Below are 24,289 nucleotides of genomic sequence, written 5' to 3'. Positions count from 1 at the left end.
AGGTTATGTGTGACTTGAGGGCTTTGCAAAATTTTTATTTTAGAAACAATAAAATTCATAGATGAGTTCAATAGGTGTTATTTTGTACTATTTTAATCAGGACTAAAGTAGTAATAATTATTTTATGTAATCCCTGGTTCTCTCCAAATTTTACTCTCAGCCTCTTGTAGGTTTTTCTGTGTTGGTGTATTGGTGTAAACACATTTCATAAACCTTAAGAGTAGTTGTTTTTATTTTTATATGAAAGAAAAATTCAGAATATAGGGAACAGATCTGTTGAATGTCTGCTGTTCATTTTGTTTCCTTTCAGAACCACACTGTTTTCTTCCTTTTTTTTAACATAAAAATTAAAACAAAACAAAACAACAAAATAGGCGACAACAACAGCACCAAAAAAACCAAAAAGTAAAAACCAAATACAACACACACACACACACCCCCCCACACAGACGCACAGTCTAAGTAACTTATGGTTTTAATATATATTTTACATTAAATATTAAGGAAAGATTTCATATGATGAAAAAATTGGTGAAATGTAATGAAATGTAAACTGAAAATTATTATTTTTTCACTTATGTGCTTTTTTTCTTTAAGTTAGACTTGAGTACTTATTAAATCAATGGACAGTCTTAAAGAAAAATGAACAGTAATTATAAACCAAAGAGGTAGCAATCTATAGAAACTTTGTTAGCTCAGCTGAGAGTTTCTGCTCTGAACTAAATGTCTAAAGAATGATTTAAATTATACTTCTGCAAGTTTATAAGTGATTATTCTTCATATTCTTTCAAAATAGTCATTTTTTAACCTTATCATGTAAATCTTTGAAATTAAATATAATTTTAAAGTATTTTTTCTCTCTCTTTCCTATGGGTTAAAGCACTGCATATGAAAGTATAAACCACAGGGCGGAGAATTTCAGAAATTATTTTCTTCTCTTTTCAAGTAGAAGAAATTAGTTCAAATTTATACTAAAATGTTTTAATTCAGTTAGTAACTAGTGCATACTTGTATTATCTCAGTTGTGCATGAACAAATTACAGTTCAGTGTTCTAAGACATAAATAAATGTGACAATCAAATCTGTGATTTAAAATAAGGTATTTTGTCAAAATATCTATTTCAATTTTGCAAATTTTTAGCAAAACTAAAATGAAAGAATGAATGAATGCTAGTGTGATTACCATGTTACAATAAAATATTGCAACAAAAGTAATTAACACATACCTGTGATAACATTTACGATTTTCTTTTTATGTCAAATTCAAATGAAAATTCTCTATATTTAAGAGCTAAAAGTTGCCCCAGTACTGAACGATTTATGACGTTTTTAATACCATACTAATTGAAAATATTTTGTTGTTTAGTTCTCCCTAAATCAGAAACAGTTTTTTATGCCAATTTATTTCAGAAAAATTTGTGATGTATATAGTATATAACTCCTTATTTATAGTGTTATTTGACTTGAGAAATGAAGCACCAGGACTGTATATTCTGACATGTTTCTCAAGGCTGTTTAAAAATGCAGCACATTGGGAAATTGGATAAGTGTTTAGATTTCCTGATACGAAGTTGTATTTTAGTAATGTTGTCATAATTAAAAGATACAGTAATATCTTTTGGCTTCTTGAGTATATTCTGATGCAAACAATGAAAGGTATGTCTTTCTCTGCTGATATAGAGTTTTTATATTTTCAAAGAGTTACTGGCTTTAGATCTGAGGATGTGAGTTTTTATTTGTTTGAAACCTAATTAAAGCTACTAAGTAATTATAAGTCGGACTCAATGAACTTTGCTCAGCTGCTGTAGTTTTGTGAGCATGCACGGTGCTTGGCAGGCTCCAGCGCCTTGGTGCAGGCCTGGAAAGGAATGCCTTCAATGGGTCTTGACATGCTGGCCGGCCATGGGGTCATCTTCCCTAAGTGGGAACTGCCAAAGCTCTTGCTAGCATTTGTGAATAGCAAAGAACCCAGTGTACAGAGTTCCCTTAAAGTGAATATGACTAGCTCGTGCAGGGGAGAAAGAAAGAAAGGCTTTCTTTAGCTTTATTTTTACTCTGCCATTCGCATTTCTAGCAGTATTAGTGAGATTTTGGCAAATAGTGTCTCTGTCCCTTTTTTCCGCCTCCCACACTTCTTTCTGTGTTGACAGGGTAGAAACTGAAAGGTTTGTTGTGTATTTTGGGTAAGTGTACTAAAGAATGTCTTGTCTTTGGTGATTCAACATTTTGCTTCGCAAGCCAGTGTCTTGCTGTTCTGCATGACCACCAGTCTTGAGAAAGCTTGCTTGTCCACCTGCCTGTGCATGCTTTGTGTGTCCTTTTACCTTCTAAAGATAAGCTTATCTGAAGTTTTGTGTGTGTGTGTTGAGTTTTAAATTATGAATTCATTTAAGATAGCTGATAAAATTTTGGAGAATTTACATAATTTCATGTTTCCAAGAACTTAAAAATCTTAACTTTCCTTATAGCGGACATATAACCAAGAGAACAATGTGTCCTTTGCTTGTGAGATTCTTACTTAACATTTTTTAATGAATCTTGTGGTTTGTTTCACAAAGCATTCAGAAATAGTGCACTCATCTCTTCTGTTGGTTTTTGAGTGCATCTAAGCAATGTCTTACCTACATTCTCTCAGTTGTTGTATAAAGAATTTTTCAAAAATCTGCCTTTTTTCTAAAAGGGTAGCACATTTTAAGAAAGCTTAAAAATAAATTCATTTGTTTCATGCTCAGAATGAATTTTTATATTTCACATTCTGATCGTGTCTTTTTGTCTCTTAGCTCATATGGACACAGGAAATTTTAATTAAAATATTGATGTAAATGAAATTGGGCAAATTTGCTGTGGAAATCACATTCCTGCATTAATAAGTTAAGAAAGATAACTGTCTTATTGTTTGGATTATATCTTCTGTGGCCACTAGTATGCTAGGTATTGGTTGTCTAGTTTCCAAAAGCTGGAGAAGGATGTTAATTCAGATTCTCTGAATTAACAGGAAGTGTGCTGTCCTTTCTACATATTAATTGTGACTGCATTGTAATTTTGAGGTCTGATCAGTGGTACTTTTTTTTTTTTTTTTTCCAGTGGTACTTTTGAGTCAATAGAGCAGCTTGCAGGATTGAGAATTCTCAAAGAGTATGCTGGCTTTTAAACCCTGAGAACCTTACAGTCCCAGTCCCTTTGATCATTCTAATTATAGGCTGAACGTAAAAACTAGAAATAAAAAACATCTTGTTTTAATATGTTCTTTTGAGATTTGTATAGGAATTGCAATAGCATGTCATGTATCTCAGATCCATTCTATTCCATTTTTTTTCGTGTATGTCCTACATTTTCTTTCACAATAAAAATCTTTTTATTGTGAAAGAAAATGCATGAGGTTAAAATCAAGGTGAATAGAATTATATTAAAGGTCACAAAATATTTCTGAAATCTAATCACAATTTTATTTTTGGTCAGTGTGTCTTGCTTTAGTCCAAGCAGTTAGCCAACTTGTATTCAGTTAGTATAATCTTATGTAATGAGTTTTTTTTTAAAGAAGTTCAAAAGTATGTAAAGTTAAAACAATTTCATTTAAATTATTTTTTAACCACGTTACAAACTACATTTTTCTAAAGCTGGAAACAAATCTGTGAATTTGATATTGCTTTATAAGATATATTTAAACCTTTGATTAGTGTATTTTTAGTGTAGATATGCAGTTTGGTTTCAATCAAATATAAAAGATCCAGTGAATTCAGAAACAGAAGTTCTTCCACATATGTTGTCAGTAAAACTGTTTTGATCTGAAGTGATTTTAATGCACTTAAATTCCATTTAAGTTTTACCTCCTAATAACCTTCATATTCATTATCTGCAAGTGTTGTAAATATTGTAAAGAAGACTTCAAAATTCAGAAGTAAGACTATAGGTAGTGGGTGTCCTTTTCCCCTCTGACTTCTCCAGGGTCAGTGTGGAAAACCAAGTGCTGAAATCAGGATATACAAGCCGTGACCTAATTATTTTGGAAAATGATGATCCTGGGGGAATTTTTGAATTTTCTCCTGCTTCCAGAGGACCCTATATTATAAAAGTAAGTATTAAAGAAACTTCAATCTGTTCGGTACTCACAACTTTAGAAGGACATTCTCGAAGGATTGAACTTTTGTGGACTTTTTTCCCCATCCTATATATGGTACTTTACTGGCAAGAACACAGTCATCATCATTATTACTGTTATAATCATATAGATAACATATAATGCGGACCTTCTGTGTTCTAGTCACTGTTCTAAGCACTTTATAGTTATAGCCCTTAGTCTTTACAATGAGTTAAAGAGGTCTTGTGCTATTTTTCACATTTTACAAATGTGAAAAAGAGACACACTGGCATTTCTAGCTGAGCCTTAGACAAACTGTTTAAAGTTGTGATGCAGACCTAGTCAGTCTGAATTCAGGGCATGTGATTCTTTTTTTTTTTAATTTCCATTTATACTTATTACAAAATATTGGCTATATTCCCCATGCTGTACAATACATCCTTGAGCACATCTTACACCCAGTAGTTTGTACCTCCTATCCCCCAGCCTCTATCACCGCCCCTCCCCCACTGGTAACCACTAGTTTGTTCTCTATATCTGAGTCTGCTTTTTTTGTTATATTCACTAGTGTGTCGTATTTTTTAGATTCCACATATAAGTGATAATGTACAGTATTTGTCTTTGTCTGACTTACTTCACTTAGCATAATACCCTCCAAGTCCATCCATGTTGCTGCAAATGGCAAAATTTTGTTCTTTTTAATGGCTGAGTAGTATTCCATTGCATATATATACCACATCTTTATCCATTCACTTGTTGATGGACACTTAGGTTGCTTTCATATCTTGGCAATTATAAATAATGCTGCTATGAACATTGGGATACATGCATCTTGCTGAATTTTGTGGATTTTTTTAAGGAAGGAGAATCTGTAGAGCTCCACATCATCCGATCCAGGGGAGCTCTTGTGAAGCAGTTTCTGCACTACCGAATAGAGCCAAGAGAGAGCAATGAATTCTATGGAAACACCGGTGTACTGGAATTTAAACCTGGGGAAAGGGAGATCGTAATCACCTTGCTAACAAGATTGGATGGGATACCAGAGGTATGGAACTTTGTTTTTCCCTTGTGCTTTTGTGGAAAGTTGGTAGTATCTTGTATATTACAAATATAAATACTTTGATTGTCAAGGAGATACAGGAAAGGAAGCAGGCAGGAAAGAATTGAGAAGTACTTATGGGATGTTTAGCAAATTAACAAAAAAAACAAGCTTAAAAAGCAAAGTAAGACATTCCAATTTGAATTGTCCATGTTTGCCCTACATAAAGCAATACCAAACAACCTGAAACTTTCAGTGTGTAATCAGTTTTCATCTCCTTTTAGGTTTATATACATTAAACTTTATTTTATATAATATGTATTGACTGAACTTTCAGTGATATGGTTTTGAACTGAAGAAATTTTTCTGTAAAATTACTCTTTTAAAGGAAATAAATTTAAGTTGTATATTAAGGGAGCCAGATATAGTTCCATTATGTTTGCACACCATTGCATATGTAGCTTTTAAATTAATTTTATTTTACTTATTCTTATTAGTTTAAATGACTAGATCATCAGTGATTCGGTCCAGTCTTCTTACTATTTTAAATGTAGTATCATGGTTTATCTTTTCCCCTTTTGAATAATGTGTACTTATATCTGATGTCTCTCTTACTGATGGAAGAATGTTAAAAATTAAAAAAAAATTAGCTTTGTTTTTTCCATGAGTGGCATGTTTGTGAAAATTTGATGGTTTAATATTCTTGAATATACATATTTTTATTTCCTCTGAAAATTTCAACGTTATACTTTTCCTAATTTGACATGTTTGTTTTAGTTGGATGAACATTACTGGGTGGTCCTCAGCAGCCATGGTGAACGGGAGAGCAAGTTGGGAAGTGCTACAGTTGTCAACATAACGATTCTAAAAAATGATGATCCTCACGGGATTATAGAATTTGTTTCTGATGATCTAATTGTTACGATAAATGAAAGTAAAGGCGATGATACCTATAGTGGTAATTTATCTTACTTCTTATATTCTATTACTGTTTACTGAAGAAGAAATTAGTCATTTTTTTGGTTTATTTCTTTACTAGATAGTTCTTTTTTAGTGGTCCAAATGCTTAGAAATTACACTTAGTGCAGAAATTGGTGTTTTAAAAATCATATTTAAGATTCCTGTTTTTATATCTTTCATAGTATTGTGAAAATACTAATGACTTAAGTTATATTTTGATTTCAATTAATCATGTGTGGTGGAACTCTAACACTCAAAAGGATGAATGGAGTCAAGTAGGAAAAACTTTAAAACTAAGCGCTACTGCTAGGGAACTATTGCAATGGCATGAAATGAGATGCAGGTTATTTTTAGAGCTATGTATGCGTAAGAAAATCACTTTTGAGTGTGCAGCTTCCTCTAGCTGCCTTTGACACATATCCTTATAGGACTTTGTGATAGGTGTATTGAATTAGTCACCATGCTGCTCCCTATGCTGAATGACTTTTCAGATTGCTAACTGTGATAGAAGAAATTGAGTCCATTTATTTTATCAACTGTATACCTACAGAGGGACGACTAGGTTAATTTATATATATGTATCTTGAGGCTGTGCTAAGCAATAATTAGTTTTTATTAAAAAGAGGGCTTATTTTTACTTTTATTTGAACAATTTCTTTACTTATCATTTTAAAATTGTTTAACATATGTTCATATATGTTAACCCATTTGTATTTTACAGCTGTTTATGGTGTAATAAGAAATCGAGGCAACTTTGGTGATGTTAATGTATCATGGGTGGTTAGTCCAGACTTTACACAAGATGTGTTTCCTGTCCAAGGGACTATTTTCTTTGGAGACCAGGAGTTTTCAAAAAATATCACCATTTACTCCCTTCCAGATGAGGTAAATGTTACACATATAACTCTCTCTTTTTTTGTTTAATAATTATATTTTAAAATAATTAAACATCTGGTAATTTACTTTGTCATGAGAGTATGTGATAAAGAACTGAGATATGATAAAGTCTGGCCATAAGCTAAAGTAGAGATACTATTTTTGGTTTCCCTGAAGGCATTTTTAAGTCTTAGACCTGATAGTCGCTGGTGACACTGCGTAGGTGTCAGATATCGGGGATTCACACTTGTGAGAGAGATGAAGCTCTTGGTTTGTACTTAGGCCCTTTGAGGATGAGGGCACCATCTACCAAGTATCCTGTGATTGCATTCTGAGCATCAGGACATTGGACCAGATGGATGATGGATTCAGGGTAATGCAGAGAAAGAACTTAGTAACAGTGGGGTGGACCTTTATGAGGGCAAAGGAGCTTCAAACCAGTATGGAAGCCGGTCTACTTTCCTTCACATTTGTGCCTCGAGAGACAAAATCTAGCCTTCTTCCGTTTTAGGATGTGGAGAAGAGCAGCTCACATGGATGAGAAAGAAACATTGTCCGCGTGGGGAGGCATACAGGCTCAGAGATGTGGGGAGTCTTTATTTTTTTAGGACTGGAGAATGAGGTCTTTATGATATACTTGGGTGAAACTTAAGTAAGGTTCGCAAGGGGCCTTTGAGAGCTAGCTGAGCTTTTGTTACCATTATGAAGTCTATTCTAAATGTGTCAAAAAGTTATTTTTCTGTTCCATTGTTTTTCCTTAAAAACAACCCGTATCCTGCTTTCTTACAGAAATACTTTAAGCTATGTAGTATTTCTGTTTTTAACTTACGTAAGGCAAAATATCTCTATTTCTGTTAAACTTTATAGTGAGTTAAAATAAATGGCTGTGTGGATGAATTTTGAATTAAAATTTTGAGGGGTTCTGAGTCCTACTTGAATAATTTAGAGTGGTTCTGGCCTCAGAAGTGGAAATGAACATTAATACTGTTATAAATAAAGCTATTTTTAAAAAAAGGTAAAAATAATTTAGGAATATGTAGTGGAATTACTTGTACAACTCACCTGACTAAAAACGTGTAACATTTTCCAAAAGATTCCTGAGGAAATGGAGGAATTTACCGTCATCCTACTTAATGCCACTGGAGGAGCTAAAATAGGAAATAAAACTACTGCAACTCTGAGGATTAGAAGAAATGATGACCCCATTTATTTTGCAGGTGGTATTGCTTTCATATTTGAGTGAGTTCACATCTTTCTTGAACAGTGTAGTATAAAAACACTTTCTTTCAATAATTGTTTTAAGTGAACATTTTCAATAAAGCACAATTGATGCTTGTTTAAATAGGATTTCATAATTTGTTTGGATAATCATTATTCAATCTCTTTGACATTTTAACAAGTATTTTTAAGGATCTTCTGAAGGAAAAAGAAAATAAAATAAGTACTGTTTTGTTAGCTTTGTTCTTCTCCCACTTTTAAATTCCAGGGTATTTTCTTTCCTTTGTGCAAAAATGAACACTTTTCCATGTAACCTTTTCCAGTATGCAGTGTAGCCAGTTCAGGGTCTGGGTATTGTACTTAATGAATGGTTACTTACTATAATTACTATTATTTAATGGACATATAAGTTAACATATAAATTAAAGTTTCCCCATTTTTGCCGCCTTAATGCTTTCTTTAGAACTGTTTCCACCTGAGACATCTTTTAGTTTTATATATAAAATATACCTAATTTATTGGTATCTAATTCTTTCTTAAATCATTTTTGCAAGCTGTTCAATTTATGACTGTAGGACTCTTAAACCTCTTAAATTTTATTGATTTATATTTTAACCTTCAGTTAACATGTACTTAATAAGTTAGTCCTGTGTTCAGTTTTTCTACTAACCGTACAGAAGATGTGGCAAAAATAAAAGGTAAGATGTCTGGGCCTATCCTCAAGAAACTTATGGTCTGAATTTGAAAATGCAGTGTGTGAAACAGTGGGCAGAGGATTCCAGGTAGTATGTAATGTACTCACAGGTTGGGTGTTGAAGCCAAGGGAATTTGTAGGAATCAAGGCAAGAGGAAGGCCACTGACTAGAAGTAATCAGAGAAGACCTTATGTACGCATTGGGATCAGAGCTGAGTCTTTAGGCAAAGACACAGTGGAGGGCATTTCTTGTGGGGAGCAGGGAAAAACATATGATCTGAAAATATGTAGATGGAATCAGAAAAGCTCACACTTTCCTTCTTTTCTTTATGAATATTTCAGAACCTCGTGTAGTGAGGGTTCGGGAAGGTGAGACTGCTGACTTTATAGTTCTCAGAAATGGATCTGTGGATGTTGCCTGCACCGTCCAATATGCTACCATGGATGGGAAGGCTACAGCCAGAGAGGGAGACTTTGTTCCCATTGAAAAAGGAGAAATGCTTGTTTTTGGGGTTGGAAGTAGAGAACAGAACATATCTGTATTTGTTAATGAAGATGACATCCCAGAAACAGATGAGCCCTTTTACATCATCCTCTTCAATTCAACAGGTAAATAAATTATATTTATGGCAGATCTGTTGTTTCAGTGCTTTTATAAGATGACATTAAATACTTAACTGACATCTGTGATTGCTGAAGAGCAAAATTGTTTCATTGCTTTCTTGAGGGAAGGGCTGAAGAGTGTGAGTTGAAACTTCGTGTACCTGGTATACTCTACGTCATTAATCTTAATCTTTTTTCACAACGTAGCACACATAGAAAATTATATGAGGAATAGAAATCTTTTAGCTAAAACCACCCTAAGTCTTTTCTAGTCACCCAAGGGCCTAGGGCATTAGTGTTTTCTGTCTTCTTTCTTCCTAGCAGGGTGCTGGTTGTAGTGGTTGGGAAGCTGCATTCTGTGGGTGACTGAGCCCAACTGGTTGTTTGATAATTCTCTGTAGCTACAGACACAATGCCTGACAATTTGCAGGAGAGGAAATTCCTTCTTCTCCATACTGTAAGTGAAGCAGTGTGTTTTGACCCCATTACATGGGCCTTGAGAATGTATTGACCCCATCTTTAGTAGATTGGAGAGGCAATTGCTTCTTTTGGTATCTATTTTATTCTTTTAAGAGTACACAGAGTTGTTTTTTTCCTTAATCTTTTAGAGTAAGTGAAGACATGATACTGTCACCCCTGAATATGTGAGTGCGTTTTTCCTATACACAAAGACCTTTTCCTGCATAACTACAGTATAACCGTTAAAATCAGGAGGTTAGCATTAATACAATCATTGTGTCAGACCCCATTCAGATTTCTCCAGTTTTCCCAACAATGTGCTTTCCAAAATGATCCTTTCCCAAATCTTGCATTGCATTTAATTGCTATCGATATGTCTCTTTACTGTCTTCAGTCCAGAATAGCTCCTCAGTCTTTCCTTGACTCGCATGACCTTTATAACGTAGAAGATTTACAGCACAGTTATTTTGTCGAAGGACTTCATTTTAGTTTCTTTTCTGTTCCTCATTATTAGATTCAGGTTTTGCATCCTTGGCAGGAATTTCATAGAAGCAATTCTGTGTTCCCATCACATCCCTTCCATTGGCACATGATTTTGTTTTGTCCCTTTACTGCCGTGTTTACTTTGACCACAATTTAGGTGCTGACTGCCAGGCTTCTCTACTGTACGTCTTGTTCCTTTGTAATTAGTAAATATTTTGTGGGGGAGATATTTTAAAACTATGTAAATATCCCGTTACTCATCAGACTTTCAATTTTTTCATTGATATGTTTCTCAGTATAGACGCATGCTTTCTATTTAATGCAGCGGGTTGTATTTCACTATCATTATTTACTTTGATGGTCAAATTGTCCCAGATTTGGCCAGTGGTAGCCTGTTCAAGATGACTTCTTTGTCTTTTTGACATGTCCCTATTATTCTTTGAGCATTTCCTTACTTCCTGGCACAGCAAGCTATTCCTAACTCATCTTGTACTTTTCCTGTCAAAACCCTGAAATCTTTCATTTTTTCAAGAAGCCCTGACTCCTTTTGGTGAAGAATGTTATTTAGAAACCAAGACCTCGGCACTAGGTGTGCTAATTGATTGAGGTTATGCTCCTCCTAGACACTCTTACAGAGATAGGGAACATATGTGTGTATGTACGTAGTTATGTATATACAGACACAAGTTAACATCTGTAGTTTTGTACCCAGCTGTATATATTGAAGACCGTTAGTTCACCCAGCATCTCCATTTCTATCCAGTATCACAGGGTTCATTGTAGCTTTCTCTGTTTTGATATTTATCCTTCCCTCCTCTAGTAATGAGAAATCCAGCTCCCTTTGTCTTTAATGTATTTACTTATTTGATCAGTTCGCCCTATGTGTAATCACTTTCCCATTGCTTCCTTTACCTTCTTCCCACAATGAGACTGCCTTTCTTACTGCACTAGGGTTGTAGCTTCCTGCTCTAGGCCACCCCCCTCCCCCGTGTGGATGCCCTCCCACTCCACTGAGACTCCAACATCCAACACCAAGCTTCCCTGTTGGAGATGCCCTGCTTGCCTTGCATGAGCTCTGACCTTGTGCTGGGTCACTGTGGTGCTCTATCCCTCACCCCCAGTGTGTGTGCCTACCTGTGCTCTATCTTGTGCCTCTTAGACTGAAATGCTCAGAAAGAAGAGGAAAAGAAAGAGATTGCTTAATTTTTGTTTGTGCTGTGTTTATCACTCTCTCTATTCCTTTGCTTCTCTCCATTTGTCTTTCTTCCTGTTCCCCTTTGTCTCTATTATTTTCAGTATCACCTATGGCATGTTACATAACAAGTGTGCATGGTAGCAGAGCCCTGCCCAAATTAGGAGTTCTTGTTTTTGTTAGATTTTATGATATATTTTAAATTATTTTATTACTATACAATGGTTTTTCTATACAATGACTTACTGTCTGTTTTTATGTGTTTTCTCTTTCCATTGGCTAATTATGAAGTAAGGTTGAGTACAGCTGTATATTTATAGAAATTGTTTTTTATTGTGCTGGTTTGCCACCTATATCTGTTTATCTAATTTTAGTTTTAGGTGTTGTCCTAATTTTCAAAGTTTTATTTATATCAGTTCAGCTAACTTTCATAAATAACAGCGACTGAGTATCTACCCTGTTATGGCATGAAGTTGTTTAAGAAGCATTTGTCCAAGGACTTACAGTAACATGTGTGTGTGTGTGTGTGTACATGTCAGTGTCTGTGTGTATTAATATAATGTAATAATTGCTATGCTGGATTGACAAAGTGTGAAGTGCTATAGGAATACAGTGAAGATGCACTTAACTTGGGAATTCAAGGAAGAACTCCTGGAAGAGTTGTTGCTTAAGCTGGGTTCTGAGGAGTGATAAGAGGTGATTCACAGAGGGAACAGCTCCAGTGAAGAGGAAAAGCTGTGGACCTCAGGGGAGTGATGAGAAGAGACCTAATTTATTGGCTGTAATGGTGCTAACATGCTGTGGAAAGAATTGGAGTAGAAAGGAATCAAGTTCAAACCATAAACATTGCTTTGTTTGATGTATGACCAGATCAGACTCTGCTGCCTGAAGGCAGAGATCTAAAGGGAAATATGTATGCCAGTGATTCTAATTAATATATCTTATAGGGTAATCCTTTCATTGTTTTTTAATGAAAGGAGTCTACCTCAAAAATTTTGAAATTTGATAAGGCTATGTTTTTAATTTCTAATTCAAATACTGAAGTGATATTCCTGTTGCAAAGGAAAATATCATGTATGTTTTTCAATAAAGTAGTCCTTGTGTAATTAAACATTTCCTCAGAGACAAGTCACATTATACTTATTTAGGCATCTCTCTCTCCTTTATTGATATTTATGACTTTCAATGAGGAAATTCTTCCTGGAATTTGAACCTTATTACAAACTGTTTCTTAGCTTAAAAATACACATTTAACAGCAAGTTAAGTGCTTTTTTGTTATTTTGACTTTTTCCATTTTTAATTTAGGTGACACAGTAGTATATCAATATGGAATAGCTACAGTGATCATTGAAGCTAATGATGACCCAAATGGTATTTTTTCTTTGGAGCCCATAGACAAAGCAGTAGAAGAAGGAAAAACTAATTCATTTTGGTAAGCGTATTTGGATAAAGCAAATTCAAAATGGGATAAAATAAAATAAAATCTTTACATATGCAAAAATTTGAAACATTAATCTTTCAAAATTAAAAAAAAATGGCTAAGAATGGAATAATTTCACATTTGGTAGTCTGATTGAATCGTAAACTTTATGTTGTTGCCACTTGTTAAAAAAAAAAAAACAACCCTGACACTAGATGGTAAGCAGAAATCACTCTCTCCACTCTCCTTGCCCCAACTTCCATTTCTCGTAAGATGGAGAGACTTTAATTATCCAAGGCCTTCTGGAATTCTTCTCCCAAATGATATGTGACTACCCTCACCTTAGGCTTTGCTTTGGAAGAATTTTTGCCAACTGTCATCTAAATATTTTTCGAGTGGATTTATCCCAGAATGTGTCTTTCAGCTTGGACTTTGAAGACTATGATTTTTAAGACTGCTTCTCTTTATTATTTCAAGTTCTACCATCCTTCCTTTTCCATGAGATTCTTCATGGTTGCTCAGTAAGAACTGGCTGGCTGGTTTATATTAAAGATGATAGACAAAGTGTATTTCTGAGATAATACAGAAAGTTCTCATTAGAGTTAGATTCACTACTTCTACATTTTTCATAAGAAATAATTTTCTTTAATTTGTTCTATAGGATTTTGAGGCACCGAGGACACTTTGGCAATGTTTCTGTGGCTTGGCAGCTATTTCAGAATGATTCTGCTTTGCACCCTGGACAAGAGTTCTATGAAACTTCAGGGACTGTTAACTTTATGGGTGGAGAAGGAGCCAGACCAATAACTCTCCATGCTTTTCCAGACAAAATTCCTGAATTCAATGAGTTTTATATTTTAAAGCTTGTGAACATTTCAGGTGCTGTGTTTTCCCATCTATTATCTTTTACCACCAAAATTTAACATTTTATGTTGAAATAATTAGAGCTGTATAGAAAATGCAGTTAATGAGGTTTTTGGATAGAGACTTATATCCATCCTCAAACTTGTAAACAGATTTTTTCCACACCAAATAGAGTATCTCAAACAAAACAGTAGTGGACATTAGGAAGTACAGATTCATGGTAGGTTAAAGCTTGATCTTTGTACCATAATTTAATCAGTTTTCCCCATCACTTTTGGTTTTAAGCATGGAAATTAAACCTTTCTAGTTAATATCCTCTTTTCAGGCTTGACTGGTTGTTAATGAAATTATACTGAACCAGAATACCCTTGAAAATGTGGTGAAAGCCATATGGTGACACTATTGTTCATTGATCAACAAGTAAATTACTTAATGAGCAGTTTGCTAAACAAATTCCTTTTGTCTTCATCTTATACTAGAAAATACTTCCAATTCTGGTTTTTCATTCCTTATAAATTATATTATTACAGGTGGGTCCCCAGGTCTGGGGGGCCAACTAGCAGGAACCAACCTCCAGGTGACAGTAATGATTCCATTCAATGATGATCCCTTTGGAATTTTCATTTTGGATCCAGAGTGCCTAGAGAGAGAAGTGGCAGAAGATGTCCTCTCAGAAGATGATATGTCTTATATCACCAACTTTACCGTTCTGAGGCAGCAGGGTGTCTTTGGTGATGTACGAGTAGGCTGGGAAATACTGTCTAGTGAGTTCACTGCTGGTTTGCCTCCAATGATAGATTTTTTGCTGGCTGGAATTTTTCCCAGCACTGTACATTTGCAATCGCACATGAGGCGTCACCAGAGTGGAACAGATGCTTTGTACTTCAGTGGACTAGAGGGTGCATTTGGAACTGTTAATCCAAAATACCATCCCTCGAGGAACAACTCAATTGCCAACTTTACATTTTCAGCTTGGGTAATGCCCAATGCCAATACGAATGGATTTGTTATAGCAAAGGATGATGGTAATGGAAGCATCTACTATGGGGTAAAAATTCAAACAAATGAATCCCATGTGACACTTTCCCTTCATTACAAAACTCTGGGTTCCAATGCTACATATATTGCCAAGACAACAGTCATGAAATATTTAGAAGAAAATGTTTGGCTGCATCTTCTAATTATCCTGGATGACGGTATAATTGAATTCTACCTTGATGGAAATGCAATGCCCAGAGGAATCAAGAGTCTGAAAGGAGAAGCCATTACTGATGGTGAGTGTCGTCTTTACAATTAGGACCCTGAATTTTGAGTTTTTAAAAATGTTGACTTCTTAGAAAGGCTAGCAGTATTTAAAAATTCTGCTTGTGTTTTGGTTTAATTTCTTTAAGTAGAACTATGTGTCTACCAGAACCGTAAGTTCTGTGCTCAGTGTTGCAGAAATGAATCAGGTAGAGTCTCTGCCCTTGATGTACCTGAAATAGGCAAACAGGTCACTTCAACACACTGTAGGAAGAAAGAAAAAAAATATGAAGGATGAACATTTATGTCTCTTGTGGTTGTAGAGGGGATGGGCATGATATTCAAGCTTGAGAAAGGAATAAAGGTGTAGAAATGTGAAACAGAGTATTGTATCCAGGGAAACCGCTGCCAGCTCAGTATTTATGGAGGTAGGTAGGTAAGATTAAGGAGGAATCAAACGAAAATTATATTAAACAATCCAGCAATTACAGGGGTTTATAGTATCAGGAGTTAAATTGATGAATTCTGTGGTGTGCTTTAAAGAGAGAATCTTTGTTGGCTTTAAGCTGGATCACATGCTGTTTCCTTGAGAAACACACTTGTGTGCATGTTTACACACAAATACTGGTTATCTCTATTATAATCATCAATTCGCTGATTTTATTCTGATTTTTATTTAGTAGGAAAGTAGAGCAGAACTTAGATATTTATATCTTAGCAGAATATTTTCCTTCCTAACCTCCTGCATTAGATTTCTAGTTGTATTTTTTCTTTCCTAGTAGGAAAAAAGATGGGCGACAAAGAGCAACATATGCAACATATACACACTGCTGATTTCAGCCTCAAGAACTATGCTTACAGCACTCTGTGGCATTAGATTATTAATCTTTTGATTGTGCGAATGTGTACATATGTCTGTTAATGCTGATGTTAACAGATTTTTTTGGTGATGACGTGGTGGTAGAATGAGAATGGAAAAGACTGGGGAAAGTGAGAGCTGGTGTTTCTTTTCTGTTTAGCTTACTGAAAGGAACTTATATTGTTTATGTAATTTTTAAATTCATGTAACCAGCCCCTCGATCAAGAAACAGTGTTCCAGAAGCCCTCTTTGGCTCTTCTCCAGTCACTGACTCACTTCCATGCCCAACTACTATTGCTATTTCTACGAGCATAAGATTAGTTTTTAATGTTTTAAAATTTTATGTAAATAGAATTGAGCAGTGTGTATACTTGAGAGTCTGGGGTTGGTCAGTATTGGGTGTGAAGTTCGTCTGTATTTTTGTTTGTTGTAGATATTTCACTGCCATTACTATACAGTCAGTCCAGAACCACTGGAGAAGGCATGGGGGCAGTCCCACATCACTGCCAAACTCTCATTTTACATAAGTATCTTAGTTGAGCTATTGGAGAGGGAATAAGAAAAGAAATAAGAGTTGGTGAATTCGTGAAAAGCGTTATTATTGATACATAGTAATATAGTTGAACTGCATATTGTTATTATCATGAAAAAGTCCCTAAGACTCATATAATGTTCCTGGGAAGGAATATTTCCTTTTCTACATTTATTGCGTTAGTTGGTTTGCATAAAAAGTTATATTTGGTCCACAAAAACTTGTTTTGCTGAAGTCTTGCAACTTTAACTCAAGGTGAATTTCTAACAGATCAAGAATTGAAGTTCTCAAAGAACAGTAATACTAAAGTTTTAAAATTGTGACTGAATTGAATCATTCCGTTCTTTTTTTTTAAAGCTCTTTATTGGAATATAATTGCTTTACACTGTTGTGCCAGTTTTTGCTGTACAGCAAAGTGAATCAGCTGTATTTATGCATATATCCCCATATGCCCCCCTCCCTTGACTCCACCCCCCCTCCCTTGACTCCACCCCCCATCCCAGCCCTCTATGTTATCACCCATCATCGAGTTGATCTCCCTATGTTATGCAGCAACTTCCCACTAGCTATCTATTTTACATCTAGTAGTGTATATATGTCTATGCTACTCTCTCACTTCATCCCAGCTTCCTCTTCACCCCCGCCCACCCTGTGTCCTCAAGTCCGTTCACTATATCTCCATCTTTATTCTTGCCCTGTCACTGGATTCATCAGTACCATTTTTTTTTAGGTTCCATATATATGAGTTAGCATACAGTATTTGTTTTTCTCTTTATGTCTTACTTTGCTCTGTATGACAGACTCTAGGTCCATCCACCTCACTACAAATAACTCAATTTCATTCCTTTTTATGGCTGAGTAATATTCCATTGTATATATGTGCCACATCTTCTTTATCTGTTCATCTGTTCATGGACATTTAGGTTGCTTCCATGTCCTGGCTATTGTAAATAGTGCTACAATGAACATTAAAATCATTCCATTCTTAGACGTACAAGGAAATTTTTAAATTTCGTGGAAGAACTGTCTGTCTAAATATATACACATACATACACATGTACAACATATGCTTTGGTACAAAATGTCTTAAATCCCAGTGATTACTGATTCATTTTTCATTATAATATAAAATAGCCTTTATTTAGTTGTGTTCTTATTATGCAAAAGCTTTACTTATCTAATAAGACTTTAATAAAATTGCTTCACTTTCTGAATCATACTTGTAATTTAGGATAGAATAGTTGTGGATATTGTAGCATTTAAACCCATTTCTAATTTCAGGTCCAGGAACACTGAGAATTGGGGCAGGAGTGAATGGCAATGACAGATTTACAGGTCTGATGCAGGATGTGAGGTCCTATGAGCGGAAATTGACCCTTGAAGAAATTTATGAACTTCATGCCATGCCAGCAAAGAGTGATTTACACCCTGTTTCTGGATATCTGGAATTCAGACAGGGAGAAGCTAACAAATCATTCATTATTTCTGCAAGAGATGACAATGAAGAGGAAGGAGAAGAATTATTCATTCTTAAACTAGTCTCTGTATATGGAGGAGCTCGCATTTCTGAAGAGAATACTACAGCAAGATTGGTTATACAAAAAAGTGACAATGCCAATGGCTTGTTTGGTTTCACAGGAGCCTGTATACCAGAGGTAAGTAGTAAATTTCAGAGTTAGTAAGTTCATCGCATGTAGATTTGTTTGGGAGTGGGCTTGCTTTCTTCTGCTAAGATCGCCTGAGTATTGATGCTAGGCCCAGAAGTATGCTATAGCCAGTGGTGCAAATGTAAATTATAAGGTCTTTGCTCTTATAAGTTCACAGTTTGAATCAGAAGCTTAATGAGCTGAGAAAGGTAATGGTAAGTTAGCAAATTAAACTTTAGCCATTATTTTTAAAGTTAATGCATTTCATAGAATGCGTAATTGTACTACACACGTAACTCACTTTTGGGGGACTATGTAAGTAAATGAAATAATATGTATTGAAAGCTTCTATGAATTATTGTAATTGAAACTTTATTAAGATATAATTTTTTGAGGTTTTTTTCCCCCACATATGAAATGTTCTTAAGTAGTTACAACATTCTTTCACGTTGGATGTAAATGCCTTTCTTATCACCCTTCTTGGCCAGCTTAATTCATTAGGCAGTTTTACTGTCCTTATCAGTCCTTTCCAAGCTTTCAGAGATTCGTAATCATCTTGGTTTCCTGTTCAGTAATGTGAGATCACATGAAACTACTTCACAGGTGTTGTGTGTGACAGCAACAGCTCAGTGTCCCTGAAAGGATGCCAAGGAACAAGAGAGGCTTTCCTTTTGCAAGTTGATTCTTGTAGGTTTAGAGGGGTGCATATGTAAATTGAAGCAATTAAGAAAAACATGAATGGGTAGAGCTTGAAAAAAATATCTAGGTCATAGGCCTTGTATTGATAGCTCAAATTTAGGTGTCTGGCTCTCTGAAGTGTTTTATTGGCCCTCTTACTCTTTGGTTTGGGGACAGTCATAAGAGAGCTTCAATTAGTGCTCTTTTTCTACACCAGGAATAGAATATCCTAGACAGGGAGAACAAATGTACAAACCTATGACTTAAAAGAGAAATATGTTTATCTATAATGATAACACTTTTAGATATTTAGTTGTCAGAGAACTTTACATGTTAAGTTTTTTATGCACCTTTTAGACAATTCATAATGTAGCTGCCACAAATATTATCACTGTTTCTACTTCCTAGGGTTAGAAACTGCAGCTTAGAGACCTGAGAAGATAACTAACTCTAGTTGAATTAAATGAGATAGGTTCAGATATCTGATTCAGAGTGCGGCAGTTGCAAGTACTTAATAAACACTAATTTTCTTTCTCCCCCTGCTGTTTTTGCTCCTGAGATACAGTGGGAAGAACTGGAATTTGAACTTATGGCTTGTGAATTCTCACTTCGTGTCGTCCCCTCCTGTGTCTTTGATATCATCATCTCTATTTTTTTAATAAGTTTAAAAAAATTTATTTATTTATTTATTTATTTATTTATTTATTTATTTATTTATTTTGGACTGTGTTGGGTCTTTGTTGCTGCACATGGGCCTTGCCTGGTTGTGGAGAGTGGGGCGGGGGGGGGCTACTCCTCGCTGTGGTGCAGTGGCCTCTCCTGCCGCGGAGCATGGTCTCTAGGGTTCGAGGGCTTCAGTAGTTTTGCGGCGTGCGGGCTCAGCAGCTGTGGCTTGTGGCCTCTAGAGCACAGGCTCAGTGGTTGTGGCACACGGGCCCAGCCGCTCCGCAGCATGTGGGATCCTCCTGGACCGGGGATCAGACCCGTGTCCCCGGCATTGGCAGGTGGATCCTTAACCACTGCGCCACCAGGGAAGTCCATCATCATCTCTATTTTTAAAAAGACAGAGTGACTTCCATCAGGTTGTGAGAACCATTCTGGTGCCATGTAAACTCAGCTTCCCTTCATGTCTCTTCATGACCCGGCCGCTGCCTCTGGCTCTGACTTCTTGTGTAATACTCCTCTTTGGTCAGTAGGTCTCAGTCAGACTTGCCGTGCTTCAGTTCTCATTTCTGGGCACCCGTACTTCCTAGCCTCTAAATCTGGAACACTCTTATTCCAGATCCTCAGAATTAGTTATTCAGGTCTCAGCTCCAAAGACATCTCAGTGAACACCTTTGAATTTAAAGTAATCTTCCCACTTCTCCCAAATGGTCACTCTCCGTCCCTTCACCTAGTTTTACTTTTTTTTGATAGCATTGAGCATACTTTTTAATTCCCTATGTTATTTATAAGCCTACTTATATACTGGCTATCCGTTTCTACCACAAAGATGAAAAAGAGCTGTAAATATAACAAGGTGCATTATTGTATCTCTAGGACCTAGCATGGCACTCGGTAGATACTTAACGTATCTTTGTTGAACTTGTGAATGTATTTTAATATCAAGACATGAAAAGACTCATAGTTCCAATAACAAACACATCTAGATTCAGCTAAGCTGCATAAACAACCAAACTGAAAAAAAAAAACCAAAACATAAATTTTTAAAACCTGCCTAAAATGAGAAGTAGTTTTTGAGTATTTCTCTAGCTTTCTGGGCCATTATAGTAAGTTTTCAATGCTGGCATGTGTCACAATTTCCACTGATAGATTGTGTTGTGTTGGTTTAGTTCCACCTAGGTATGCGTCTTTGTTCCCAGGTGTTTCAGAATTTGAACAGGGCCAGTCAGCCTTTGATTGCAGAAGAGAACTTCTTACGTGAGCCACAGCACCTGTAGTTGTAGAACCGCTGGAAAGAAAAAGAAAACATGAGCCCACATGAGAGAGAAATAGAATACATCTGTATCGGAAAGACTAAAATCTAGATGGTTAATATAGGAAAAGTGTTGCATCTAGAAGATCAGATATTGGAATTTGCTTGTCAGGAAGATTACAGAATTTTCATTCCTGAAAGTGTTAAGAACGGAAGTAAAAAACTCTTACTTTCATCTTATGATTTGAAGACAGGAGTGATAGGAAATATTTTTGTTGTGATGACTGTCAGCAGTATTTATTGATTGCTTCCTGAAGTCTGAAGTCATTCTCAAAGTGTAGCCCAAGGACCCTGAGGGGTTCCTGAGATCTTCCAGGAGTTCTACAAGGGTCAAACCTAATTTTATAAAATGCTATAATGTCTTTTTCATTTTATTGACATTTGCACTGCAAAAGCAGTGGTTGCCAAAACTGCTAGCTGCTAGTGCCTTTTTTCGAATCAAGGCAGGGGCGCCAGACTGTACCAGTGGTCACTGATTTATTTATCACCACACACCTGTAGTTTAAAAGATAAAAATTTTACTTGAGTATCTTTGATGAAGCAGTACAAACATTAATTTGGTAGAATTTCGACCCTTGAATACCTACCTTTTTAACATGCTGTATCATGAAATGAGAAGCACAAATAAAGCACTTCTGCTACATTAACAAAATGATAGTTAATGTGAAGAAAAGTGTTTGTGCAGATACTGAGCTGTGAGTGCAACTAGCTGCTCTTTTTGTGGAACACCATTTTTACTTGAAAAAATGACCAGCAGAGTTTGGTTATTCAGACTTGGGTGTCTGGCAGACCTTTTCATGGAAATGAATGAAGTAAGCCAATGACTACCAGGAAAACAACTGATAGTATTTGTTGCCAATGATAAAAATTTGAGCTTTCAAACTAAAATTAGAGTTGTTGGAACATTTTACTTGCCAAAGTGAGCTTGACTGTTTCCCAATACTTAAAGACTTTTCAATTCAGATAAGATTGATAGTGATGTTAGCAAGTGTGATTTTCTTATTTTGTACAATGAAATGCATCAACATTTGGAAGATTTGTATAACTCAGTGAACCAATATTTTCCAAATAATTAATGTGTATTGTTAAAAAATTATGCATGGGTAAATGATTGATTCAAAGTGCAAGGTAGACCAATGGATTTTTTTTTAAAGCTCTTTATTGGCATATAATTGCTTTACACTGTTGTGCCAGTTTTTGCTGTACAGCAAACTGAATCAGCTGTATTTATACATATATCCCCATATCCCCTCCCTCCTGCTACTCCTTCCCACCCTCCCTATCCCAGCCCTCTAAGTCATAACCCATCATCGAGTTGATCTCCCTGTGTTATGCAGCAGCTTTCCACTAGCTATCTATTTTATATTTGGTAGTGTATGTATGTCAGTGCTACTCTCTCACTTGGTCCCAGCTTCCCCTTTGCCCCCCTCACTGTGTCCTCAAGTCTGTTCTCTACATCTGCATCTTTATTCTTGCCCTGTCACTGGGTTCATCAGTATCATTTTTTTTGATTCCATATATGAGTTAGCATATGCTATTTGTTCTTCTCTTTCTGGCTTACTTTGCTCTATTTGACAGACTGTAGGTCCATCCACCACAATACAAATAACTCAATTTCATTCCTTTTTATGGCTAATATTCCAGACCAATGGATTTTAATGTATTAGAATATGATACCATATTGCAACTAAACTACCACTTGTCAAATTTTGGTATAATACTGAGGAAGAATACCCACAACTGTCTGAAAAGGCTATTGTAATCTTCTTCCTTTTCCAGTTATATATCTATGTGAGGCTGGATATTCTTTATATACTTCAACCAAAATAACAAATAGCAACAGACAACTTGATTACAAAATGAGATATGAGAATCCAACTGTCTTCTATTAAGCTAGACTTTGAAGAGAATTGCAAAAATGTAAAAACAGTGCCCCCATCATTATTTTTTTGTTTTAGGGAATATAGTTATTTCTCATAAAACATGTTGCTTATGTTAACATGTAATGAGTTTATTATTCCTATTTGAAAATGAGTTAGTATATCAATATTTAATTTTTTTCAATTTTCATTCATAAAATGAATAAAGTAATAAATATCAGCAGATTTTACCAACATAAGCAAGAAACTTCTTGGGGTTCTCAATAATTTTTATGAGAGTTCAGGAGTCCTGAAACTAAAATATTTGAGAACTGGTGGTTTATTCTCTGCCTGGAATTATCTTCAGAGTTTAAATTTTATGGTTATTGGCTTCATTTTCAGAAATAAAAACCACTGTCACTTCCATAGATTCTTCTCCATTGTGTTTCAGTGACATTGAAAAGTTAACTTTTTTCTTATCCCTCCAAAAATGCTGAAGCCAGTAGAGATCCTTTAGGCTTCTCTGTGAGTTATGTTATGCTTTTACATTTTTTATAGATTCTTATGACATAAAGTAATATTAAACTTCAAATGAAAGCATAATCAGATCTTAAACAAATAATGAAAATATGTGGAATATGACATAGTCTACTAGCTGGCATATTGCAAGAGATGACATTATTCTGTGATTTGTTTTTTCCTAGCTAGGTACACCATGTCCTGGCAAATAGCGGGTGCTTAATAAATTTAATGGAAAGAATGAACAAACTTATATGTAGTTTAGAGCCCTGGTGAGGTATGCCAAATAGTTCTTTGGATTCCAAGTGGGCTTTATATTGAACAGGTGACTGATTTTTGTTGGACCTATTTCCTAGTAACCACATTCTCATGTTGTCTTCCTATATTTTGTTATTCTTTGTACTTTCAATGTTATTTTCTCTCCATCTTAGTTTTGCACTGTTTTTTTATGTCCTTCAATCTTGTATACCACATAATTATAAAGTTGCTTTTCCTAATGTTTCATAGAACTTGCTAGTCTTATTATTTTACTTTTACAACTAATATTTGGATTATGTTTTATATTTATAAATTTATGGCTTAACAATAAATTTGGAGGTATTTTGAGAGGATCTTTGTAAAAATGAGAATATTATTTAACTTGGACTGTGTTTGTTTTCATGTGCCTGCCATATGTTAGATGAATAGATTTAGATACAAGTGATATTGATATAATCTGATATCACAGATCATCACCCAAGCATGAAATACAATAAAAAATTAATTGAATATGTAATTGTTTAGCTTTAATCTTCTGTTTCAATAGAGAAAGCCAATTCATGGCTTGGAATAGTGTGTTATTTTTTCTAGGAAAATATATTTTTAAAACTTCTCATTGTTAACCTTTATAGTTACTTTTCTGATGATGTGAAGACGTGGCAAATTCCTGCCTGAAAAGAGAAAACAGTCGTGGCTGCTGTTGTTTCTTGTGAAAAACTGAGTGATGATGGTTCTGATGATTATTACTTGATGTTATGCCCTTTCATATACTGACCTGAATATTTGTTTGTTTTGTGATTCTAAAGTCAATTAGATGAATATTTTAATAGCAGA

At 35.2% G+C, this 24,289-nt stretch overlaps 1 protein-coding gene across 1 annotated transcript in view; it reads left to right on the top strand.

Annotated features, from left to right (window-relative positions):
• Positions 1-24,289, top strand: part of ADGRV1 (adhesion G protein-coupled receptor V1) — a 472,618-nt gene that overhangs the window by 22,110 nt on the left and 426,219 nt on the right. The window contains exons 11-21 of the mRNA XM_057739390.1: positions 2,151-2,183; positions 3,946-4,072; positions 4,938-5,123; positions 5,895-6,075; positions 6,799-6,962; positions 8,047-8,170; positions 9,208-9,474; positions 12,909-13,035; positions 13,685-13,902; positions 14,418-15,161; positions 17,802-18,175. Coding sequence (XP_057595373.1) covers positions 2,151-2,183; positions 3,946-4,072; positions 4,938-5,123; positions 5,895-6,075; positions 6,799-6,962; positions 8,047-8,170; positions 9,208-9,474; positions 12,909-13,035; positions 13,685-13,902; positions 14,418-15,161; positions 17,802-18,175 — 2,545 coding nt within the window. The remainder of the gene's footprint in view (positions 1-2,150; positions 2,184-3,945; positions 4,073-4,937; positions 5,124-5,894; positions 6,076-6,798; positions 6,963-8,046; positions 8,171-9,207; positions 9,475-12,908; positions 13,036-13,684; positions 13,903-14,417; positions 15,162-17,801; positions 18,176-24,289) is intronic.

The sequence above is a fragment of the Hippopotamus amphibius genome, chromosome 1, assembly GCF_030028045.1.
Source record: "Hippopotamus amphibius kiboko isolate mHipAmp2 chromosome 1, mHipAmp2.hap2, whole genome shotgun sequence".
NCBI lineage: Eukaryota > Metazoa > Chordata > Mammalia > Artiodactyla > Hippopotamidae > Hippopotamus > Hippopotamus amphibius.
The sequence above is the reverse complement of the archived record's forward strand: the minus strand, read 5'-3'. Positions and strand labels throughout refer to the sequence as shown.